The 25,565-nt window shown below is 36.3% G+C and overlaps 4 protein-coding genes across 5 annotated transcripts; 3 read left to right on the top strand and 1 right to left on the bottom strand.

Moving 5' to 3' along the window:
- Positions 1–1,898: 1,898 nt before the first annotated feature.
- LOC119080619 (polycomb group protein Pc-like) lies at positions 1,899–3,885 on the top strand. The gene is made up of 2 exons (XM_037189023.1): positions 1,899–2,187; positions 2,309–3,885. Exons 1-2 carry the CDS (start codon positions 2,122–2,124, stop codon positions 3,263–3,265), a joined length of 1,023 nt encoding a protein of 340 aa, XP_037044918.1. The 5' UTR covers positions 1,899–2,121; the 3' UTR covers positions 3,266–3,885.
- A 4,700-nt stretch (positions 3,886–8,585) lies between these two features.
- LOC119080622 (pupal cuticle protein-like) lies at positions 8,586–10,146 on the top strand. Its single transcript, XM_037189027.1, has 3 exons — positions 8,586–8,702; positions 9,576–9,650; positions 9,739–10,146. Exons 1-3 carry the CDS (start codon positions 8,691–8,693, stop codon positions 10,024–10,026), a joined length of 375 nt encoding a protein of 124 aa, XP_037044922.1. The 5' UTR covers positions 8,586–8,690; the 3' UTR covers positions 10,027–10,146.
- Positions 10,147–13,158: 3,012 nt separating this feature from the next.
- On the bottom strand, positions 13,159–25,510 carry LOC119080618 (protein melted). Of its 2 annotated transcripts, none has more exons than XM_037189020.1 (16): positions 25,159–25,510; positions 20,244–20,423; positions 18,771–19,019; positions 18,375–18,713; positions 18,080–18,298; positions 17,578–17,744; positions 17,061–17,497; positions 16,888–17,001; positions 16,420–16,826; positions 16,117–16,360; positions 14,242–14,393; positions 13,976–14,169; positions 13,684–13,900; positions 13,573–13,619; positions 13,370–13,505; positions 13,159–13,308 (listed from the first exon to the last, which is right to left on the bottom strand). In XM_037189020.1, exons 2-16 carry the CDS (start codon positions 20,346–20,348, stop codon positions 13,234–13,236), a joined length of 3,102 nt encoding a protein of 1,033 aa, XP_037044915.1. In that variant the 5' UTR covers positions 20,349–20,423; positions 25,159–25,510; the 3' UTR covers positions 13,159–13,233. The 2 variants fall into 2 exon arrangements, with proteins under 2 accessions (XP_037044915.1, XP_037044917.1); XM_037189022.1 differs by having other exon boundaries at positions 17,088–17,497; positions 25,159–25,509.
- On the top strand, positions 14,734–16,052 carry LOC119080620 (protein OSCP1). The gene is made up of 2 exons (XM_037189024.1): positions 14,734–15,017; positions 15,084–16,052. Exons 1-2 carry the CDS (start codon positions 14,909–14,911, stop codon positions 15,992–15,994), a joined length of 1,020 nt encoding a protein of 339 aa, XP_037044919.1. The 5' UTR covers positions 14,734–14,908; the 3' UTR covers positions 15,995–16,052.
- Positions 25,511–25,565: the final 55 nt, after the last annotated feature.

Consider the following 25,565-nt stretch of genomic DNA (forward strand, 5'->3'; position numbering starts at 1 on the left):
ATACTTACTTACACATGCTTTCATGTTTACTCATGAATTATTAATGGTAAAACTGAATGCTGAGGAAAGGCACGAACGTTATGCTTGCCGCTTCGCTCTGATTTAATAACAATATTTAGATCACAAATTATTTATAATAAATATTATTCAATCAAGAGTAAATGTACGGTTGATATAGAGTACACTCAAATTTCCTTAATATTCCTTAAAGAAAACAAAACTATCAATTCTATCAATTAATCAGGCCAGTTTAAGACAAAACAAGAATAAGATTTCGGTCACACTATTTTTACAGAGGTGCTGTTATCACCAGTATATTATTTGAGTCTAGTTCTTCTTTTGATTTAACTATTTGAAAAAAAGACTGCTCAAATTGCACAGCCAGTAAAAAATCGATCTTTTCAGAAAACAGAAATTACAATAAATAAAAATCGTCCACTCTATTCCTTCCCAACGTTCCAAGAATACATGCTGCGTTTCCTCTTTGAATAGCAATTGAAATTCTTTGCAATAAGTAATCTGTTGAACGCTTTTCCCCTGATGCTTTTTTCATCAACGATCCTAATTTCGTGACAAATTTCTTTGTTTCTGGGCCCATGCAACCTAAAAATTCAAAATTGAAAGTAATTGATGCAATAGTATATTTCAACATACCCCAATACACACAAGATGTGTGTGCACGCGCGGGCGAAGCCCAAGCGAAAACACACATCGAGTGTGTATTGGGGTATTTTGAAAGATATTTTTCTGTAATAGTGAGAGTGTGTTGGTGCTTTCCTTCCCAACCGTTACTTTCCTTCTCGACCGTTTACTTTCCCTACCGACCGATTCATATCATAGCTCACCAATACACTCTCACGTATACAGAAAAATCTTTTACTTCGTTAGTCAACTATTTGTTGTACATTATTTGTTTATTCGTTGCCTTCGGCTCAGGTTACAACAATTCTTATTATAAATAACAAATTTCGCACAGGTGCGTAATATATACTATTACCCATCCTTCACTTAGAATGTTTTTTTGTTGTATTAAGACTGCACTGTAGAAACTGGAAATATTATGGAAGGTAAAATGATTGAATTTTTATCGAGTTCAAAAATCCAAAATTTGTACTACATTTAAGTGAAAAAAAGTTTATCGAAATCGGTTCACTAGATATATCGAAGATACGCCTAGTGATGTTGTCCACGATATTATCAGTAAGAAAATATAATTGATTTCGGGTCGAATTTGAACAATTGAACAATCTTTCAGATTGGATACCAAGAAAAACAATTTTATTTTCCTAATAGTGTTCAAATATCGCAACTTCGTCGCTTATTTACCACGTCGCTCTTTTTAGGCGTGTTTAGCGAGTTCGATTCTAGCACTCGTCTCCGTCTCGAGCTGGAAACCTCTCATTCGCAAAAAATGCATTTTAGCATGCGTTAGGAAAATAACTATTTAACGACTATCAGCCAAAAGCAAGTCTTAAACTTTCACAGACATGTCATCACATCAGTAGTTTTCCTATCGAGTCTATTACTTTGTTTGATCTGATTTTATTTATAAGACTACATTAGGCAAGGACTGTCGTCTTATATAATATAGCAAAATGTGTCTCAAAACGAATGAAGTAAAAGTATTTTTCGTACCAAGACAGGAAACGACGATTTTTTCAGCACCAGTCCTAAGTTTTCCTTACGAGCGAAGCGAGGTGCCTATTTAGACAATAACGTTACTAGGCACATACAACAAAATTTCACTGGAAAATTTGTCCGATTTCTGTAAGCTTTCAAAAGAATCCCCCTTAATTTTTTTTGATACCATAATGTAAGGTAGCGTTCGTTTCTATAAAAAAAATACGAAACACACAAAACCCATGAAGTTGTTGAAGCTATACTTTGCATTGTAATTCTCCATAAAAATGTCAAAGTCTTATTGTGATGTGTAAACATAAAAAAATTAAAGGAGTCGCAAATCTAAACGTAAACAAGAGTTTAAATTGTGCATACCCCTGAAAGTAATTCCCACGTGAAGCAAAGATATTGGATTCAGTATTAGAGTCGAAGAAAATCATTCACAGGAACGGTTGGTTGAGGAACCCTCAAAAATAAGATTCGAATTCACATTCACACAAGATGGGAGAAAACGGAGGTGGTGGTGTCTATGCTGCGGAAAAAATCATTCAGAAACGTATCCGAAAAGTAAGTTTGAATTGACTAGTGTTTTGCCATAACAAATTGGTTAAACGAAAGCTCGTTATTGTTCACATCTTATGTAAGTTTCACCTAACGATCCCTATCAATATTGTGCATTGTTTTGCAGGGGAAAGTAGAATATCGAGTAAAATGGCAAGATTGGACGCCACGCTACAACACTTGGGAGCCAGAGGAGAATATCCTTGACACCCGCCTGATTCAAATGTTCGAACGATCGAATGCCGCATCACCATTGAAACGAGGTCCAAAAAAGAAAGAACGACACTTGGAACCGGACCCAGAATCAGAAGATGACGATACGGAAACCAATGCAGATGACAATAAATCGAATGTTCCCGTCGAGAAACTTATCATCAAGCAAGGGGACAGAAAAGACCCTATGAAAGAAGTGACAGTTGAAACGGGGAAATCAAATGACGACTCAGAAAAAGACCAAGGTGAGAAACCGTCATCGAGTAAATCGCGACCAAGATCACCAATACCTGAACGTCTGCCTAACTTGAACGTAGCTGTTACCATCTCGCCTTTACTAATGGAAGGTGACACAAATTCAAATAGCAGTGAAGATCAACCGCTTCGTCAAAAAGAAGTCTGTGGCACCAAGCGTAAGGCCGAAGTCCTGTCCAAGGAATCAGGCAAAATCGGAGTTACAATCAAAACATCTCCCGAAGTGCAGCCTCCAGCCAAAATAATGAGTCTGGAAATTGCAACATCGTCAGTGACAGCACCAGCCGAATCAGCACCATTATCGCCCGAAACTCCCGCATCACATCCAGAATCGGATACCCCGCCCGAAGGGCCAACAACAGTCGCAGAAATACCAGCAAATGAAGTACGTCCGCCCGATGACGAGCATAAAGAATGCAAATCTATCAACAGAACTATTCCCCTACATCCAGTTTCGCCAAGAGCACCTCCAAGACTATGGTTCCCCAATGCACGCACATGTGATCAGATTTTCATCACCGATGTTACAGTGAATTTAGAAACGGTGACGATTCGTGAGTGCAAAAAGGAAAGGGGATTTTTTCGAGCGCGGAATTTAACAAACGATTTGTGTTAAGCAAAAGATGGTGTTGACGAGGTCGTATGTTTAAGTGGTCTGTTAGTGATAGGCATTCAACACAAAATTTTTACTTTGGGTTACAATTCGTTCAGCGAATGACAACCTTATGATGGCACTTATGGTAGGCGCATCAGTCCTGGGACATGTATGACTTGTCAGACACCTATTGTTCTCTCATTCATAAAAATGTTTATGAATGAAAGAACAATAGATCATAGATGTCTGACGCCGCATACACATGCCCGATGACTGGTTCGCTTACTACACTTTTAATCGGTTTCAATGTACAACAATTGTTTGAATTCACTTTAAATTGTGAAAGAATTTCGGATTTCAGTTTTGGCTGTATGAAGTTGGCTTCTACTATAGTGTCATGGTGCAGACAAAGTGATTGTCAAATTCATTCGAATGAACGGTTTTTAATGAACAAAAGGTAATATTTAGCTAGTTAGTTAACTTCTCAAATTTGAATTCTTAAGTTTTTTTTTAAATCTCTCTCTACTTGGAAGGATTAAATGCCTTCCAAGCATATACCATCATCATGGAATATTAATTAGAGTAGTACGATTTTCAACAGATAAAAGTCTATTGTCACAAGTCGTAAATCTCTGTAAGCACGAAACTATAATATAACAAATTATGAAATATTGGCAAAACATTCTTTGAAGGAAAAAAGACCAGTAGCACCAATTACCACAGCCAAACTTCGCTTGTTAATTAAGTTAAAATTTCCGAATTCAATACTTTAACATTTATATTTATTAAGAAAAGGACTAAATTCTAAGTTAATTTTATGGTCTACGATAAGCAATTTAAAGTAGGACTGAAGTTTTGCTGTTTTCGTAAGTTTTGTTTTGCTATACTCACAAAATCTGCAGAACATAAATCTCCTGCTAAAATTTGTATATGAAAATGGAGATACAAAATGGAAAGCTAATTTTGGGTACTTTTTAAATTGTTCACTGAAATCTTTAAGTTAAAAAAATCTTTAAAATTTTGCACAAAATGAAACGAAGAGTGTATAAAAGAAGCCGAAGCTTAAAATTGGAATAAAATCGAAAATTTAATTTGGTTTTTTTCATTTACTCAACTCAAGTTTTATAGGCTTCATTCTCCGAAATAATTTAGGCAAAGGAAGCAGAAAAGTGGTAATTATAACTGATGATACTTATGCGATAGAAGGATAAAATCTGATTTCCTCCAGCCATAAAATTTTAATTTAATTCTTATAATAACTATAATTTTGGACGCCCTTTAACACAGCACAGCGTGAAGATCGTATTTTTTATCGTCTTTGTTAATTCAAATCTTATCTCGACGTTTTGTCTGCCGTCCCATCAACGATCTCAATCATTTTCTCTTGACATTTAAAATCACTTTTTTTTACTAATTTTTCATTGAATTTATTTTTCTATTCAAATTCCACGGATGGTAAACATTTATACGAAAAAGTCTAGATTTTTATTTTCTTTTACGGCCATTCAATATCACATTTTTTACTAGAAAAAAAAATTGGTTTTGTGTACGACGACGCTTCTTGTTGTAATTATCAATGATAGCGAATGCGTTTTGTATTCGGAATAATTTGCATAAATTAAAATTTTCGTATTGAAGTCAAAATCGTTTGAAAAAAATCTCTTCCAATTTATGTATGAACGTAGCTGCACGTGGTCTGTGTAGTATTTGACCTACGAGCATAGGTCACATTAACAGATGACTTCCTTAATAACTTTTAAGACATTTTCAAGTTTAGGAGATTTAAATATGGATACGAATAGCATTGTGAAATAGTTTCCTGTATTCGATAAACTTATTTAAGCCGTGTAACAGTTTTGGCAGACATAATTATGTTTATTCGTCATTATGTAGGTGTACATCTGTGCATTATAACATGCGTTGCTGATATTCAGATTTAGTTTGAAAATGAAATGATTTTCACTTAAACTGGCTGGGTGTTTTGTATTGCTATTTTATTGTATTGACCTTCATCTGCGTAAAATATTTTGTATTTTAAAATATAATTACCATATCTTATACTTCATTTGTTTTAGCAGTTTTACAATATAAAACAAGATTGATTGATTGAGTTACTCAAGTTTCTTCTACTCCCAGTGCCCTGTTGTTCTTTTTGTTAAATTAAAACTTAAGCTTTACAGGAAGGTATTCCAAATGTAGTATCTTGTGCACCTAGTTTTAAAATATTTTTCACCACTTGCCTAATCTTTCCTTGCGAGCGCAGTGATGTGTAACACAGCGTTTCAAATATCTGAAAAAACTGCGTGAGAAGAATCTCAGGGAAAAATCAACAGATTTTCGTGACTCATTTGATGATATTCGTCACTGCAACTGGACTTGAAGAATAATTTTCGGTTGTAAACCACATACTTTGAACGGGCACAAAAGTACACAGGGAACGTCTAAGCGTAGCAAGATGGTACTCGTTTGAAAGCTACTGAAATTACCTTCGGATTGACACTAAACATGACCTGCTTAAAAATCTAACTATTTATTTATTTATCGTATGTGTAAGTTACAAAGTCGTACAATGAAAATATCACAGATTAGGAATCACGTTCGTCAAATTTTTATCGCAAATCACTAAATACGTATTACAATTGCAGGTCCAGGCGTTGCAGCCAGTCACGCACTCCAGGTGTCACTTCATGTAATTCTCTAATATTGTCTGAAAATGCCCTCAGAGTACATTCAGTGGCGATGTGTAACATTGTTTGTCTTTGGGCCCCACAGTCACAACCCGGATCGTTCGCTAGGCCCCATCTATGCATGTGAAATGAGCACTTACCATGTCCCGTTCGAATTCGGTTTAACGTGACCCATTCTTTTCTTGGCAGCTCAAAACCTGGTACTCGCATTGTTGGGTCGGTGATGAGACTATTTGGGTCGTTGTTGTTGCTTAGCCACTCCTCTTTCCATAGGTCCAATATCGAGTAGCCGTTTTGATCGAGATAGATAGCAGTTTTGAGCGACGGATTTCTCGACACCAATCTGTTCATGTGGACAACATCCATGTCTTGGTGGATAGGTAGATGAGGATTTTGTTGCATTTTCTGATACTCCTTTATTAGTGCTTGTTGTCTTCGAAAGCTTGGAGGGACAATGTTAGCAAGTACTGGGAGCCATTCAGTTGGAGTCGATTTCACAGCACCGCTAATCGTACGAAGCGTATCGTTCAATTGAACGTCCACTTTACTTGTATGTGCACTATTGAGCCAAACCGGTGCGCAATACTCCGCGGCAGAGAAGACAAGTGCGAGAGCTGAAGTACGTAGTGTTTCGGCGTCAGCACCCCAAGTAGTAAAATCTAACTGAAAAATCTGGACGTTTCTCGTATTTTCGAAATATTTTTTGACTTTGGGCCAGTGCCGGCGCCGTGACGTGAGACGTATCACACTTCTTTGTACTCTATATTATACTCCCATCTATTCCTTACACAACAAAAAAGAATCATGAAAATCGGTTGATTTTTCCGTGAAATTCATCTCACGCCATTTTTTCACTCTGATGTCAACTCCGGCTTGTGCTGGAAACATCTCATTCGCTAAAAAATCCATTTAGCATGCGTTAGGAAATGTACTATTTTGCTGTACTTTTGGGTTAAACGGGTTCGACGTTCAGTCAGGAGAGGTAAGCTAAGAATAGTCTACTTTGCATTGTATAAGGTGAACAATGTTATTACCTATGTGAAATTAGATGTGCTTCAAGCACAGTGCTTAACAGTCTGAAGTGTGAAGTTAACACTGTAAGGCTATGCCGCTTAAATTATTAAATATTGGTTCATTGTCAAGAAACATGCCATGAAATGATTGCTTGCTTAAAGTAGATTTCTTTCACGGAACCGAGTTTTACGATCCTATTTACTAAAAACAAGAAGAATCCATTGACCGATCCTAGGCCAGCTGCTTGATATTTCGTTTGAAATTAATAACAAATTTTGCCGGTAGCAAATTGAAAAAACCTTAGCACTTTGATTTTCTTTTCACATCTATAATAACCGCCACGATGTCGTAAATCAAATATTAATTCAAAATATTGGCCTTTAAAAACTGATTTTATGCAATAGAGTCGGCTACAGTACGCAAACAAAAAGTTCAATAATTTATTTTGAATCACATCTTCATCATGGTGTGATTTTATTGTCTTTTTCCAACGACCGCGTAAAAATACTGTCTTTTATGCTCATCAACGTTTTTCAACGAAAAAAAAAAACGTACGGCCTGGCTACACCGACCCGTACTAGCCGAAACGTCTGACAATAATTATTTACATATCTGTTGTGGACGCTATATTCTAGGCAATTTCGCGGGTTGTAGCCCGAACGTAGTGAGGGCGACAATCGAAAGTACCTAAAATAAACCGTCCACAACAGATGCGTATCTCATGTACTGCCTCGACATGTCATATTAAGTACGTGAAGATTTTCAGCTCGCAATACTCTCTCAATTAAGACTGGCATGTCATCAAAACTGTTACCGACAGTGTGTGAGATTGCAAATTCGAGTCGCATGCGAGTTTGGAAATAGATTGTATGCTCAAATCAACAATAACATATCGGAAAAAATAAATTTTACAATAAATAAAAATCATCTACTCTATTAGCTCTTAGTGTTCCCAAAATGCATGCTGCGTTCCCTCTTTGAATGGCAATTGAAATTTTGATGATATTTTGTAGTTTCATCCCAAACGACAAATTTAGTATTTCGAAAATAGTAACTTATATCACCTAGTGATGACTGCCTTTTTAAGCAGTAGATGTGTAGATTTTCCCTTAATTTTTCGTCACTTAGTTGAGAAACACTAAATGAAAGTCCTTTATCACATCTGTTTCAAGCATAGTGGCTTGTTTTCAAAATCTCATTTTGGGGCAGGTTAAGATGCCTTACATTTGCGATAGTTAACCGCCTTAACCTGGTCTTAACATAAATCGAATGAATCAATTTTAAAAAGTTTCAACAATTTATAAATTCTATATGGGATCAGACTGTTCTTTAGAAACGTACTTACACTTTTTCATTGCTCATACTCAGGTAATCACTTGCAAATACTCACGATATAAATTTGAATTTAACTTAAATAACACAGAGGAACGAGCAAACATTTACGCCAACGTACTACGTACGAGGCTATAAATTCGGATAGATAATACATACCGATCTTTGATATGATGAATGGCTGTGATATAACATCATAATAATCTCTGTCGATACCACCAAATGTATAGCTCTATACGATATGTAAATCGATTTTTTCGGTTATTTTGAAGATGAGTTGATCGTCTTTTTTTGTGGCAATTTATTCTTCATTTTTTTCGGTATAAATAGATTGCGGAGGTACTCTCACACCATCAGTTGTGATTAATCTATTCGACTCTAATCAAGTCTGTTTCAATCAAACACTTTTAAAAATGTTCAAATTGGTAAATGTTTTATTTTGTTGAAGATTTTGTTTTTTGATCGGTGTTTATCGATTCACCACCGTTTTCATTTCTCGGCAGTACCAAAAACGACGAGTACTTTTTCGTGATTAAAGCTGTGAGAATATGTGCCATCGTTCTATGAAATGAACACTAGTTACATGTTGTTCTGTGGAGTACATTTTAACGACAATTAAAAGGAATTCAACTGCAAATTTATCAGTTTTGAACCTATAACCACAGACGCACATTTTCTTGGCAAAAGTGTCTTAAGTACTGTGATAACATCATACATCCACGATCAAATTATTTGTTATTTTTTTACATTATTTGAAAGTTTCAGTTAGCAAGCCAAAAGGGAAGCCACTGAAACTCCGTCATAATTTTTTGTGATTTTCGTTTCGTAACGGAGTTAATTTAAGGTTCCAAAACCTAGCAAAAATCAACATTTTGATTTTAAAAGTATAAATCAAATTCTGCAACGTCCTTCGTGTTTGTAAAGGAATCATCATGAATTTTACGAAGCGTTTAAGGAATGAGGGCCTCTGTAACTGAAGAAGTTAAGGAAATAGTCAACATTTTCTTCAAACATTCCATTTCCTTCAAGTGCACGAAGGACTGCCAATTTCTTGCTCATTTCGGACATTATTCACTAATAAGTTCGAGCATTGGAAAAGGTCCAATTTTTGCACATTTCGGACACTAAGAAGCTCGAGCATAAAAAAAGCGCATTTCGAAACAAAAAAAAATGGACATGTGAATTGCAGGGTTTTTACAAAGTTTGAATTTGGTGCCAGCTCTTATTTTACTTGATTCATTAAATTTACTTGATATTACCGATTATTTGACATTCTCATAAATTAATATTTCTTACAGTTCGTTGTGCTTTCAATCTGTGTTGCGGCCATTTATGCCCAAGACCAGGATGCCGAAACCCTAAATTTCAAAAGCGTAAGTTATATCATCAATACCAGTGCTACAACGCGCCTGTCTTATTGAAAAGAAAACCAAACGGTTAATTTTCAAACCTAATGTTTAGAACAACGATCCAGACGGTACATATGAATTCGCTTACGAAACCAGCAACGGTATTTCGGGACAGGCATCCGGAATCGGTGGAGTGTCCGAAAATGGTCAAGTGAAATACACTGCCGCCGATGGAACCCCAATCGAATTCACCTACACCGCTGACGAAGGTGGCTTCAAGCCAGTCGGTGCTCACATTCCACAAGCTCCACCACACATTGCCCGTTTGATCGAATGGTTGGAATCTCATCCATCCGAAGATGACGGTTCGTACAAAGCCGACGCAGCCCCAGCCCAATAGAAATGCAATAGAAAACATCAAATATAATTTATTTTTTTAAATTTTATAATGTTAATTTTGTGTATGAAATGGGAAGCTGAGGACTGAACGAAGGGGAAAAATCAATAAATTATTTTGAAAGAAAAAAAAATTATACCAAAAAACACACAGATTTGTTTTAGTCGTGACTATCATTTTGTTTCCCAATTACATAATTATTTAAATTTTAACTTGTAACCTTGACCATTGGATTTAAACTTTTTCAAAGAAAAACCAAACCAAAAACTTCCAACTTTACTGTAAACAAAACTGATCTTTTTGTCGACTTTTATTTTTATTTGTTCAATGCGTTTCGCAATTTATGCAAATCAGTGGTCATTAATTCATGTACGATTATGAATAAATTACGATCGACTAACGAAAAAATGTTTTTTTTTCTCGTAAATTTGTTTATTCTTCGGTAGCAACTTTGTATCGACACAACGTTTTTCTCAATGAAATGTTTGTTTTTTTGTTTCTCTCATCCTCTTATTTTCTGATATAATTAACAGTAATCTCAACATTTTTTACCCAAAAATTTTTTCCACCTTAAATGACCTTTTCAATGATGTACATCATCTGATATTCCTCAACCTGCCTCGACTCGACTAAGTATACTTAATGTCTTTTTTTCGTTTTTTGTTATGTAATTTCATTTTCAATAGTCAATTGGTGTCGTAGAAGTGCTAAAATCGATGGCAATGACTTTTCGTTTTTTTTTCACACGATATTTCGGCCACTATATTGGTTCTTTTGGACTTTACAAATTATGATGAAGCTTATGCAAGATTCATCGCATTCAGTGAAAAATATAGAGTTGCAAATTGGAATTTTTGTCGATTGTCTAACCTTTCAACAGCTGCGGTCATATAAATCGACATTACAATTAAAGAAACTGTTTTTTTTTTAAATTTAGGCACGATAGACTATAGATAAATATGTAATTGTCACACGAAGAGGCAGTTTGATTATACGCATCGAGTGCCTAATGAGCAGGGTATAGCGATTTTACGTCAGAACAACTTTTTATGAAAATCAATAAAACAGGCGACGTCAATAAAATTTTGACGTGAATTTGCTTCAGCTGTTTTTCAGCTGGTGTATACAAACAAAATTCCTTATACGGCTTTAAAAGGTTTTACTGCTACCTATTTCACCCGTAAAAAGAAGTATTGTCTATATGAGTAAACCATGGAATCGCAATCGATATAAAACAAGCGAAGGAAATTCATCTCTAAATTTGAATGGCAGTCCCTAGTATTAGTAAAGAGATTGTCTTTTCAGGTTGATATATTAAAAGCTCAATTGAGCGTTAGATTATTTAAAAATTGTCGAGTAAAATTTTCATGAAATTCTCAAAATGTAACACATATGCACGGGTGTACCACTTTACCATAAAAATTGTCGTAAAATACCATCGATCTTAGGCAATTGCCGAAGACAATTAAAAGTTACTGTAACAGTAAATCGTTGTTGCTGAAAACTAATAACATTCAGAAAATTAAAAATCGAGTCGATGTTTTTGAACGATATTCAACAAAAATCAAAAATGTTCTAAGCAGCGACAATAAAAATTGTTCTAAGTTACACCCCCGTGCACATATGTCACTAAGAATACGAAAAAAAAAAATTCCAAAAGCTCATTGATCAATTGACCAAACAAGAATAGTACCGGCTAACGCCTAGTGAGTCTTTTTTCTTTTTCTTTTTGAACCTCACCATCGTTTTTGAATCTAACCATCATTCCCAACCACCTATCCCTAATCGAAACTTTCCTAAAGACTAAATGTCACTACTTTCGAGCAATAAATTATGAAAATAGGTCGGGTCTCGCATTAAGTATAGATTAAGAGCATTAAGTATGATTTCTGTTTATTGCCAGCTTGGTATTTATTCAAGTACCACTTCGGTATTCAACTAGCAAATTTTCGATTTATAAATAAGCAAGCGAGCCGATTAATATCATCAGTCGGTGTGCAGCTTTCAAACATTAAACATCTCTACAACCTCCGTATGAGTTTGGTAGTCAACTACCACTTTGGTAGTCAACTACCACTTTGGTAGTCAACTACCACTTTGGTAGTCAACTACCACTTTGGTAGTCAACTACCACTTTGGTAGTCAACTACCACTTTGGTAGTCAACTACCACTTTGGTAGTCAACTACCACTTTGGTAGTCAACTACCACTTTGGTAGTCAACTACCACTTTGGTAGTCAACTACCACTTTGGTAGTCAACTACCACTTTGGTAGTCAACTACCAAATACTCGATTTACAAATAGACCAGCAGGCAGAATAATTTCATCAGTCGGTGTGCATCTTTCGAGGAAGAAACATCTTTGCTACTAAATATTTTGGGGGTCCAACTACCAACAACTACCAAACTTTCAAATTGCGATGTCTGCTATGAGCGATCGGTTACCAGATAACAAATAATAATTGATTTGCCTGGTGTTGGTTTGCTCATAGTAGCATTGCAATTTACCAACGTGGTAGTCAACTACCAAATATTTGAGTTATAAAAAGGCAAGCAGGCAGAATAATTTCGTCATTCGGTGCGTAGCTCTCAAACGGTAAACATCTTTGCTGCAAAATATTTTGGGGGTCCAACTACCAACAACTACCAAACTTTCAAATTGCTATATCTGCTATGAGCGATTGGTTACCAGATAACAAATAATAATTGATTTGCCTGGTGTTGGTTTGTTCATAGTAGCATTGCAATTTTAACTTTTATCAATCACATTTTATTTGTGACACAGACGGACGGACGGACGGACGGACGGACAGACGGACGGACGGACGGACGGACGGACGGACGGACGGACGGACGGACGGACAGATGAAGTGCCCACAATAGGTCTTTTTTTCCTATGGAAAAAAGACCTAAAAATTACAAAAATCTTTTTGACGGCACATTAACCTGTCACGGCAAGCATATTAACAGTTTTACTATCTGATCTATTACTTCATTAGAACGGAGATTTTCAGAAAACTTTTACTTCATTTGTTTTGAACATGATTTTTGCTAAATAAGACCTCAATGTACTTTAGTCTGAGCTTGTCGTTTATTATTGCTGTCGCTGTTGATAACAGATGGTAGGAAAAAACGTTGTTCAATTGTAAAGCAACTGTTTAATAATAACGTTTGGCATTCAATTCTTTTTAAGTGTAAAATCTACATAATTTAGAAAGCGGTACGACTGTTACCCAATCCACGAGCTGGAAGACTTGCAGTTTTAGCCGTAGGATTATCACGTGCCTGTAAGCAAATAACAAAAAAAGGTGTTGGATGACTTCAGATAAATTTCAAATTTCAGTACCTGTGAATGAGCAACAACGATGCTTAAGCACTGAACCCATTCTTCTGCATTTTTCCCATCTTTAGGCTTCAAAATCAACGTTTGATCGCCAGTGAATATTTCAAAGGCTTTAGGAATGTTTCGGGCACCACGAGAACTACTCAAAACAGAAAGATCAGCGATTAGAAAACACTTAATAACAATAACCAACAGCATAGACGTACACTTTAACTGAACGTATCTGATTGACGTCGATACTTTCGCCGCCGCTCTAAGAAACATTGTGAACAAATTAGGATCTGAGTTAGACGGAACGTAATAGAAAAGAAAATTACCGATCCCTTGCACGACAGATGAGCACCAGATAGAGTAAAATATCTCGTTCGCCATCGACGAAACAGACGCCATTTCCCTTTTTTCTCTTTCAGTTGGCCTTCAATCATTGGCTGTCCCGTACCATGTAAAAATCCAACTGCTTTTTCGGGATGATTGCACAAAAAGCATCCCCATTGATATTCGAGTTCGTTGGCATTCGGCAACAAGCGATCGGTTCTGATTTAAAGAGAAGGAAACAAAAATGAAAAACGGCTCACGATATCAAATCAACATGGGGAAGAAGCCACTTACTTGCTAACTTCAAACACATCCAGGAATCCCGAGTGCCGTAACTCGTTTACAAGAGCTTCCTGTTCTTTAACCGATGGAAAATTACTTGTGACCAATTCGGTGAAACTTTTGTTTTCCGTTTTTATCATATTCCACATATTTTTCAGGTTACTAATACCTGGCTCCCGTGAACTCAATGCACAACTGTCTTTGACCTATTTTTAAAAAATATAAAAAAGACTCAATTCGGTTTCGTTTGATTTTGAAATGGCACTGATCGAACTCACGTAGTTCCTAATTTGAAAATCCAAAAACATTAAATGAATCCAAGTCTTTGGATTCCTTGTTCGCATTGTAAAACAAGTTTTTGAGTATAAACAGTGCGGACCACGAATCTGACAAGCAAAATGTAGTTTTACCACCTTTTTTGTTCGTCTCTCTAGAAAAAGGAAATTTCAAATTATTTCTAACTTCTAATTAATTCGAAAATTAGAGAAATTTTCTCGAAGTAATTTCTAAAAGAAATTGTCGACCAATCTTAAGCCCATCGTTTGAAACCAAATGTAGGTCATATTATTGTACTCGATACGAAACAAATCTGTTGTAAGGACTTTTGGATAAGCTTTAGAATGGAGGGTAGTGGAAACATAACGAAAATTCAAACTGGTAACGAGAAGCTTGCCATTATTGTCGTAGATGTCGTTAACATCCAAGAATCATTATTCGATTTCGAAAAATCAATCGCTAGAAAAACTGTTGCCAACGTAGCACCCGCGATGTTCGAGTAATAAGTCGGTTGTGCGGAATTCAAACTGTTGAATGTTGAAACGTTGTTGGTTACGGCGATATCAAGGGAAAATCAATATCGACCAAAACAAATGCAACTGCGAAGCAAATAATTTTTAGTTCGCTGATTTTCAACACAAAAACCGCAAGGAGTGCCCAATTTTCGGTATGTCGAAAGGAAATTTATTTTTGGTCCTAAACTTAGGCTGTGAAATGTTGTACGTAATCGATCAACGGCTGAAGGCCCAACGAATAACGTTGGAAAAATCAGCTCAAGGTATAGCAACGATATCAGAACAGAAGTTGAAAATCTCGTGCCACAAATCGATTCTGTTGTTTTCAGTTCTGCGTGACCTCACGTGTGTCCTTCTTGATCCGAAATTTTTGGCCCAATTTCTGCACCAACATCCTGACGAACATTTACTTACACCGCATCAGATACGTATATTGTTGAGTGACATTGCCTGTTGTTCCTTGATGCGATTAGACATCAACTCGATGGACAAATTGTGGGATTTGATGGTGATGGTGTTCAAGTGGCAGTTGACCGTTTCATCAAATGATCCTCAGCGCTTGGTGGACATAACATTCAGACATATGGACGGAGTGGGACGACTGATACCGGAAACTCGTAAAACAATGTTGATTGACTGCGGCAAACGACTAATCATCGAGTATTGGGATGAAATAACCGACAAAAATGTCGTCGTGCAAAGCGTAGCGCAATTCTTGCAACCGTTTAACGTTAAAATATCGATTTTAATTCGGTTGGGCTTTCAACGCACCGACTCCACATTTGAAACGAATATCGGTGACCGAGAACACTTCCAGTACTACGTGAACAATGTTGGTGAAAATATTTATGCGAAGCACGCCTATTCTGTCGTTCGCAGTATGGTTGATCGAACTCAAAAAGAAAAACCGGCTGAGAACAGCAGAGAAATCGATTCTTTAGTCGAACAATTGAATATAAACCGGAATAGCACTACGGTCGAATCGGATGATAGTCGGTGCGGTCACATACTGGACGATGTTAGCTTCAATTTTATGAATGAAAATTGTGCGGAAAATTCTCATCAAAGTGCGACTGCAATCGATGAAAAGTCCGAGTTCGTTCGAGTGGAAAGAAGCGTAACGGCTAATTTGGAGAGTATCATGGAACAGTTTCGACTAGAAAGTAAAGAGCACCCGGACAAGGCTGCCCAGTCAATTGATGTTACCGAAGAGTTGTTGAAAATGTTGGATGAAAATTAGTGACTTCTGTCCTTGTTCGATATTGACGGAATTGTGTAAAATAAACCGTTGCAATGGTGTCAGCCTTATACTACACGCTACTCATTTTGGTTCACATTTCTAAACAAAATAAAAATTCGTACCTTCGATGCCACATTTCAATGGTGGTGGAAGTCTTTGCGATAATTTGTCCATGTAGACCTTAATGGAAGTGAAATGTTTCTCGCAGAACTGTTGCACGGTGTCGCGCATAATTTGATATGGTTCGAACGTACTCATTCGCTGATTGATTATGCTGGTATTGGCATTGATAAGGGTAACACTCGTGTTATCCGTTCGTCTCGATGTTATCGTCATTGGACCCGATACACTAACCTCGTGATTATTCTACAAAATGAAAAAATCGTCAGTGATGAGCTGAACGAAATGTATCGCCTGAACATTACATTGGATGCGGAACTCAAAGTGGAATTGATCGGCAATGTCATTACGGACTTCTGATTTGTTGGAAATGTTGGCGACGCAGGTGATGCATGATGCACCGATATGGCATTCTGTTGTAGCCCAATCGATCCGGTTGACTGATTCAGTGCATTTCCGCTGAGTTTTCCGAGTGCACCCGTCGATCCCATCAATGTGGACGGACCCTGTGAATGTGGACGCATTCGGGGCGACGTTGTCTTGTTGTGTCTGTTATCTTTAGTGTCTAAAGTTAAAACCGTTACGCCACCAGACGTAATTTTGGTTGATGGTATGCCCCATTTGTTATGGCCTGTGATGATGACGTTACTGCTAAGTGGCGGTACTGGTGTTACGTAATTTGAGGTGCTGACACCGTTTGCTTCAAAATTTCCTGGAAGATAAGAGTTTTTAGTTAAAATATTTTCACCTAACGCTTCATGTGCTTCGCTCACCACTGGAAGTGAAATTGTTATTGACAATTGCCGCATTAGAACCACCGTTTTGATTAATTTGTTGCGACGAGCTAAGTCGAGTCATACTTTTGTGAAGACCGCCCACCGATCCGCCTGCAATAGTAAAAAAGATTCTGTCAATCGTTTTCAATCGATCACTGGGTTCGATGTACCAGCAACAATGTTCAATCGAGTCATACTTCTGTGTGTGTTTCCCGCCGAATACAAACGTCCTGTGCTTCTGGAATCACCCAGTTTGGCCCGTCTAGTGTATCCAGTGTGCGGAGCTGTTGGAGATACCACAGAAGCAGCAGTCACATTGCCGGTAGATGTTGTTCCCGTTGAAATTGGTGTTGTTGTGACGCTGGACGTATTAATTGTAACGACGTGTCCACTAGTGGTTGTATTTTGACTAGACGTGGACGCCACTGCATTTGTGCCATTTAACGTAACAGTGGACAGCACCATTTTCGCAATATTGCGACCGGGTGTTAGTGCTAAATTCGTCGACGGACTGATTTCTTGTGATGGAGAATTTAGTTTGACTATTGTGACACCACCTTTGATTTGATTGACTTCACTGTTTTGTGATGATGTCGCAGACGATTGACTGAATTGGTTCGAATTTTTATTAGTTTTGTCAAAAACGACCGACTGGGTCGGATTTCTGTGCTTTGCCATTTATTTTACCTTAATAAATTATTTCTATGACGAACGCATGCTAAAACTTTGTCAGTAAACAGAATTGGATAAGTAGAGCATAACATCGTAGCTTCATGCAATAATACTGTTTGTGATGTACGATCGGCATGCGGAAGATGCTCGAGCACAAAGTCAAGTGCGAATTGAGCTTTTTCCTGGGTATATTGAGCAAAATTTAGTTTTTTTTTCGTTAAAATTAATTAATTAAATTGAAAAAAATTCGTTTCGGGAAAAGTATCAACCAATCGAAGTTCCATGCATTTCCGACTTCTAACAATTACATCTCAATTCATAGCTCAATCAATTCAATCAATTATTATAACAGAGGACTCTCAAGTAAAATTCTGAAATGCGTAGAACTTTTTACAGGCAACGCTGGTCAATCTTTTCTTTCGGAAATTCACTTAAAACAATCAAGCGTTTGCATAGACGCACGACATGAAAAATGAGAACACTTTACAATCAATTGATCTCACAACGAAACATTTACCTTGTTCACTTTTCCAGCTGTCGATAGAATTTGTGCGGCTAACGAAATGGTTGACGGAGTTTCCTGTGTTGCTTTTTTGATTTTATCAAAATGATCTAAAACTAGTTCCGGCCGTTTATCAGTCAGCTTCAGAAGTACTTGCATCGTAGCCGCTATCGTCGATACCGTAGCTGTGTTGGTTAGATGTTCGCACAATTGAGATACACTTGTCTCAAGAACCTGAAAAGACACACGTTTAATGTAGTATCATTTCACCAGTCCGTTGCGTTGAGTTAAGTTCCATGGAATTACTTACATTGGAGTCGTTTTGCACCATTAGAGCGAACAGTTGCAGTAGCGCTAATCTCTCTTGTATATCACATACGGGTAGTAAAGAAACTAACAAAGCTGCATGAGGCGTCAGTTGTTCCGGAGACACTTCATAAATTTGTGATAGAAGGCGACAAAGTCCATAATTTCCAGCCGATATTGAATCCAAAATAGCTTGAATGTGTGAGCTTAATAAGTACGCATACTCAATGGCAGCCAGGGATAAGTAGCTGGCCAGATTTTTGCTCAGTTCCTTATTTCCTTTTCGCAAGAATTTAACCGCCACTGGTAGTGCTATTTCCATGACCGTCTTTTTATTGTAATTCTGAAATCGAAATCTTTGTAAAATCAGTTTGCACAACCGAAAAACACCCAAAATTACCAAAAATAAACTGGAAATTATGTCAGCCGAAATTTTAGCATGCGGTGGATCCTCTTTGTTCGACGATGGCTGCAAATTGTGTTTGAGGCACGTATTGAGTAAGCTGACCAAAGCATTGCAGTGTCGTTCGGCCGTTTTTGTTTCGCGTATGCAGGATAACACTCGAGTCACACATATCTCTACCACTGATTGATCGTTATTGTTTTTCAAATAGTCGGGTTGCGAAATAATCGAATCGATTTCGGTAAGCTGGAAGGATAGTTTTAATAGAATTTTGGTTGTGCTCACCGTAGCTTCACAAAAATCAAACTGTTCTTAACAAAATAATAAATTGTTACTGCAGTGAGCCTTTAAAAGCTAGTAAAGAATAGTTATTCTCCTAAAGAATGCTGAAAGGCTATTTTAGCGAATGAGAGGAATCGAATATAGTGTTATGATCGGAGCGAGACGACCGAATACCAGTTATTTAGTACTCCATGTCAAAGTATTTGGTTCTCTTTCAACATCTTACGATGAGAGCGAGAGGACCGAAGACCAGTTAATTATAACTTGCCTCTCATCATAACACTCTCTTAGCACTTAAGAACAACATTTTTCCTATACGACGTTGTGAAAGCTTTTTCTTCCCGTCGAAAAATTACGTCGCAGAGTTGCTATTTGCCAGGCATGACAATGTAGGTTTATTTGCGGTTTTTGACTTGTAGGGAAGACTACAAAAGTCGAGTCGCAGCAAGAATAGCAGATGATTAATACCACAAAAAGTTTACAAAAGTTAGTTTAGTGGATCGGACAGATTTCTATTTTATGGTTTCACTTTATCTTCGAAGCTTTTAAGTTTTGTTAGTGCTATTTTCTAAAGTCTAATTTTTAGACTCGTAATTATAGGATTTGTGAATTTTTTTATCTCTCCACACCTTGCTAAGACATATAGCAGAGCATAACAGACACACAAATTACAAAAAACAACCTTTGTAATGATATACGGAAGTAGCAGTGGCGTTAATTTCTAGTTTTATCGAAATCACATTAATAAAGTAACAGATAATTGAGGAGCCTCAATTCGAAAGCATTCGTTACTTTCGGGAAGAAGAAATTGAAGGATTTGTTACAATGAAATCGGTAGCTCTATAGCAGCCGTTGCAGGCTCAGAAACCTTGGAATAGACGCGAGAATATTTTATATCTTCGTTAAAATTCCGCGCAATTTTTTTTTGGAATGAAACAACAATTTTGAACTTAACATTCAGTCGACAGCAACGACAACAAAAATATTCCTAAGACATGTCTATTTCGGAGGTTTATTTACATTATTTTTTCGCGAGATTAAAATAATAAATTTGATAAGAAACTATGTCACTTCTCGGTAGTCACGCAAGTACTGTATATTATTTGGGTAAGGTTTACTAGTTTTTTCTCTCCGTATGGGAGATATGGATAAACAAATATTTGCGAAAAAAAAAATCTTTCAACTTACCACTTGCGTTAAATCGTTCACGATTTCATAATCAGCAACCGAAAATAGATCACCAGCTCTAGATAAGTCTCGTTTGGATAGTACTTTCGTAAACAAATCGTGCATTTTCCTGTGTGGTAAGTGTCTTTTTTGCACTTATACAGTCTTATCGGCTGTTGGCACTTATAGGATGATGATTCTCTGCAAATAATGACAAGTTTTTGTTTTATGGTATCGGTCAGGTTCAAGTATTCAATCAATTGTTGGACTGTAGCATTTTTGTTTTAAACAAGAAATTCGATTCGGGAACTGAGAAAATGAATCAATCGAAATCTCCTTACTAGTTTAGGATTTCCGGTGTTTTTGTGAGTTCAATGTTAAGATCAAGAATTATTTCTTAACTGGCTAGGCCTCAGAGACCTGATTGTTCTTTCTTATGTAGCATCTCTGAAGTGGAATTGGGCAAGACACATTGCGAGATAGACAGACGAGCGTCGGACCAAAACCATAATGAATTGGAGACCACCAATGACACGACCAATGGGCAGACCACCAGAGAAACGGAAGTACTTGAACGAGCGAATGGAGGGGACAAAACTGACAGCAAATGGCAATCATTCATAATGGAAGACAAAAGGGGGAGGCCTACATCCAGTAAGGGATATCAACAGGTTGATTAAGAAGAAGCAGAGGTCCTTTAATCAATTACTGGCACTTGGAACTTGGATAATCATCTAGTATATTAGAGATACATTTTATCCCATTGACGAGAGTTAATTTCCCTTTTTTTCTGGCTGGAATTTCTTTAGTTAAAGCTTTGGTCTTATATTTCGTCACTGAGTTAGATACGAGAATATTTAAATTTAACACATCCCTGGGGTTTGTTTTAGTTGTTTTAGTTCATTAGGGAACTATAGGTGCGTTTTGACGATTTACAAACAGACAAATTACAGTACGTCGTGAATGCAATAAATGGTTTCTGTTTCGGTGCTTCGGGTGAGATAAGTGCCGCATAATTATCTGACGATAACTCTACATGTTTCAGCTCTATGATATCAATTAATCAACCTGGAACACCGTATCAAACACCGTAAACCTATACAATTTCGAATGAGTCAATGTGACATACAGATCAACAAATTCTGAACTGAATTAAGAAAACTGGAAAATCCATTGACAATGCCACAATGGTAACCATTCATCCGAAACCACAGGTACGCCAAAATTATTAGTTTCGTACAATTGTGCGATACTTATGAATTATTAATAACAAAGAATAATATAAATTTAATGAAGTCGTCTCATTCATACCACACATAATAATCACCTTTTTAACGTTCCACATAAATAAAATATGAATGTGTCGTCCACACTGTTTGTTGTGTGTAGTCGAACAAACGATTTTCTTCGAGAATTTTTATACTTTTAACATAAATACCAATCAATCATTTCGTTCGTCAATACTTTTTCGATTTGCATAAAGCAAACGGCATACACACCGTTTTTCCACAGAAATATGTCACTGGCTGACACAGACACCAATTCAAATTTATGTAATTTTGAATTGCACATATAAATTTAGAAAATTCCTGAAATAGTTTTCAGGAAAATTCTTTACTTCTAAGAGTTATTTTCGTAATTCAAACATTCCTCACATATTATTTCACTTGATCTTTACTTGCAATACATAACTAGTTAGTTACAAGTCAACTGAAGTATGTTGGAAAAGAGCATCAAGCAAAATATAAACTAACTGTCTGTCCGCGGATGGATAGTAAAGTGTACTGACCTTTTCGTTAAAAAAGTTATTAAATCACTTTGAAAGAGATGGTTAGTGTTGATATAGTGTGCATGTGTGATGGTTGTGTGGTTGTATGGATATTCAGTTGCATATACATATCCATACATGTATGTTTCATTCAATTAAATTCAGAATTTTAAACTAACGAGTCGCATTTATGCCGGATCTCATTGAAGCAGAAGCATACATATCAAACCGAAATTAATGGACGGATTGTAATCAATGGTTTTTTGTGATGGAACATTGTAGTGCAGTTGAATTTGAAATTTTGTTAATCCTTTTCTGAAGAGAAAATTCATCGAAGGATTTACAATTTACAATTTACAATTTTGAGGGACTGTTTTAAAGCTTGGCTAGCTCAAGAACAATTTTCATTTTTTTAAAAAAGCTCGTCTAAAAGGCTATTTTATATTATCGTTGATCTTCTGTGTTAAGCCAAAAGAACGGTTAGCTTTGAAAAGCTATTGAGAGCTTTGGTATTATTATTTTTTAAATCCAATTCAGGGCCTATTTTAAGGAATTTAATCTCCAAAAATTCTTAAAATTTCACAAATTTCACAAAAATTCTTAAAATTTCAAAATTTTGTTTTCTGTTAGATCTCATTCCGAAGTAATCAGTTAAGCTCAAAGACATGAAGAACAACTAAAAAGACAGTAAAAACGATGCAATCTGTTGTGTTCTTAGATGAAATGACGAAAAGCGATGGAAAAATTTGAGAATTTTTGGAAATTTAATTTCCTTAAAATAGGCCCTGATCCAATTTGAATTCCTGGAAATTAAAAAAAATGAAACACCACACAAACATACCCAATCACTTCCCACTGATCAATAACTTTGTAAGAATTATTTTCACCGATTTATATTGTTTTTACAAAAATCCAAAATGGCGGCCGGCGGCCATTTTGTTAGGAGGTGGAAAGTAGTACGGCTACTTTACATTCGTTAGTACCTTTCAAACAAAAAAAAATTCATGAAATTTGGTCAAATTTTACTCGAGATATTAACAAAAAACAGCACCTTCACTGTACGGCCGAGTAGCCACATATAAGCTCACTCCAAGAGACCTAGCTCACGCTCCGGTGAACCGAATTTCATGAACTTTTTTTCCCTGATTGGTCAATACCTATCTAATAAAGCAAAATCTATCTAAATCCGTTCAAATTTGGCCAACGTTCAAGCAAAAACGGGTTGCCGCCCTGTACCTAGTTCACACCAAGGGGTCTAACTCACGAGTCGGTCATCCAATTTTCATTTCTTTTTTTTCGTCGATCGGTATTGTAAATACCTTTCATTTGACGTATCACTTACAAGTGTAGCCTTTAAATGGCCAGAGATATCTTCGGAAAACGTTAAATCACTTATGGGGCCCCAGCTGGGGAGAGGTCGACCCAAAATCGCCCATCTTCGAACTTAGCCTCACTATTTTGACTATCTTTCAGGGAAAAAAAAATTTTTGAAATCGGATTTGATTTACTCAAGATATCGACGTTACAGACAGACGGACAGAGGGCCCAAATTTTTATTGCGGATTCGTCATCTATGAACATAGGCAAACACTTTGCCCTTACCGTCTGCTTCGAATTCCATCAATTACACACGGCATCGTAATCCTATAAGCCCCTTCGTACTTCGTACGGGGCTAAAAACTCGGGATAGCTAGTAAGAAAACGCTATGTATTAGGACAACAAAAGAAAATCACAAAAGAAATTGGAAACTCTGACTACAGTCGAGGTCGACACTTGGCAATAAAGTTAAAATTGGTCAAATATTGAGATTGTGTTTGAAACTTCTGAATCTGATTTTTACGTAATAATGAGCGAAAAAACCACTGTCTTTACTTTAACGTCTATTGGGCCAGAACAATAAATATATTTTGTTTGCATCAATTTGGGTGAGTCTTAAAAATGTGACAATAATAAAAACAACAACAAGAGTGGGCGCAACAAGTAGAGTTCCTCCGCTTTACGTTCGCTATTAAGATACAAATGTCATACCAATAAATTATTCAAAGAACGAGTGAGTCAGAAGCATTACAACACAACAATAATGACTATATTCCCGATGACATCAAAATCTAAATATTCAACCATTCAAGTCAAAAATTTTTTGCATTAGTTCATATAATATTGAACGGAAAGCTGGTGAAGTACTTCTCGGAAATGACAAATTGTTACCAAGTAATAGCCAAAATGAGTAACGACTTTTCAGTTTTGTCTACTTGATTAACGTTGAAAACTTTAATTGGACGATCTAATCAATAAGGATCGCGAAAGGGTCATTAGTAAAACACAAACATGCTAAAAATTCGGCTTTCGCCGACAAGCAAACCTACTGCTGTCTCATTATATTTGTACATTGAATTGTTAAGAAATTTTATGTAATAAGCTTTTCAAATTCAAAGCGCCGGATTACAGTCGGCTAGAGAAATTCATAAAATATCGAAACTAATATGAAACACGAAATACAAATTTCATGATGGAAAAACCTGATTGGCTAGCTGATTGCATACACTAAATCAAGACTTTGAACATTATTGCTTTTTATCTATTTGCCAAGCAGTATATTTGCAATCAAAATTTTAAAACAAAAAATTAAAAATTTCTCGAGAACGTAACCGCCAGACATGGAAATTATATACATGGTTAATTGCCACGAACTGAAAAACTAGACTGTAAATCAAATGGAAAAAGTTTTCTCTCGTAAAATGACAAAATTTTCAACGATTAAAGAGCGCATTTGAAAAATTATCAACTTTTCTTTTGGGAAGAACCGAGGTACCTAACACATTAATATAGACACACAGAAGCGAAGCAGGTCTTAAAGATTGTAAAATATACTTATATCAACTTTCGTATAAGAATTGAACAGAGACGGATATACAGCAGCGCGTTCATACAATTTTTTTTTTCCAAATAAATTATTGTCTCGTTTAGAGTCTATATAGAAAGTTGACAGGTAGGTTTTTGTGAAGCAGGTAAATGGTAGATAGGTTTAAATACACTTTTTTGTTCCGAACAAAATGAAATTCATTCAGAAATTGTACTATATCCGATTTCGTGAAATTCATATCACCATCAATTTCTATCATATTTCAGCGGAAACACTCGAAATTTTTATTATAATCAGCACTTACAATCACATTTTATCGTTCATCTGAGTTTTATCAATCCGTCATTGCGTTTACGGCATTTATATCTTTACACAAATAAAAAAAAAATTAAACGAAAAAAAAATGAAACTTGAATGTCTCTCCGATACAGAAATAGCCAAATGGAACACGGATGAATCCGAAATTTGTATTTTTTGTTTATTTGTTACTCATAAAAATGCAACACGTAACACACTCTGTCGTTTTGTTATAAATTTTTGATTATCAGAGAGCTCCGTGTCTGCGCGCCACTTACAATATTTTATAACTAATTTTATTTTCGCACCACACTCAAACACTGACTGCTAGAGCCGAGCAGCTGATCTCCTTTAGGATGGCTTTTTCGTTGCTGATACATTCGAATTAGATTTTTTTTTATTTGGAATACGATA

Source organism: Bradysia coprophila, unplaced genomic scaffold (assembly GCF_014529535.1).
Source record: "Bradysia coprophila strain Holo2 unplaced genomic scaffold, BU_Bcop_v1 contig_350, whole genome shotgun sequence".
Taxonomy (NCBI): Eukaryota; Metazoa; Arthropoda; class Insecta; order Diptera; family Sciaridae; genus Bradysia; species Bradysia coprophila.

Bases quoted from the DNA above. Each gene is read 5' to 3' on its own strand.
- LOC119080619 (XM_037189023.1), top strand. From the start codon at position 2,122: ATGGGAGAAAACGGAGGTGGTGGTGTCTATGCTGCGGAAAAAATCATT. The intron at 2,188-2,308 runs GTAAGTTTGAAT...ATTGTTTTGCAG, and splicing joins TTCAGAAACGTATCCGAAAA to GGGAAAGTAGAATATCGAGT.
- LOC119080622 (XM_037189027.1), top strand. The intron at 9,651-9,738 runs GTAAGTTATATC...CCTAATGTTTAG, and splicing joins AAACCCTAAATTTCAAAAGC to AACAACGATCCAGACGGTAC.
- LOC119080620 (XM_037189024.1), top strand. From the start codon at position 14,909: ATGTCGAAAGGAAATTTATTTTTGGTCCTAAACTTAGGCTGTGAAATG. The intron at 15,018-15,083 runs GTATAGCAACGA...TGTTGTTTTCAG, and splicing joins GTTGGAAAAATCAGCTCAAG to TTCTGCGTGACCTCACGTGT.
- LOC119080618 (XM_037189020.1), bottom strand. From the start codon at position 20,348: ATGCACGATTTGTTTACGAAAGTACTATCCAAACGAGACTTATCTAGA. The intron at 18,714-18,770 runs GTAATTTTGGGT...TTTCGATTTCAG, and splicing joins TAATTTCCAGTTTATTTTTG to AATTACAATAAAAAGACGGT. The intron at 16,827-16,887 runs GTGAGCGAAGCA...CTTATCTTCCAG, and splicing joins TAACAATTTCACTTCCAGTG to GAAATTTTGAAGCAAACGGT.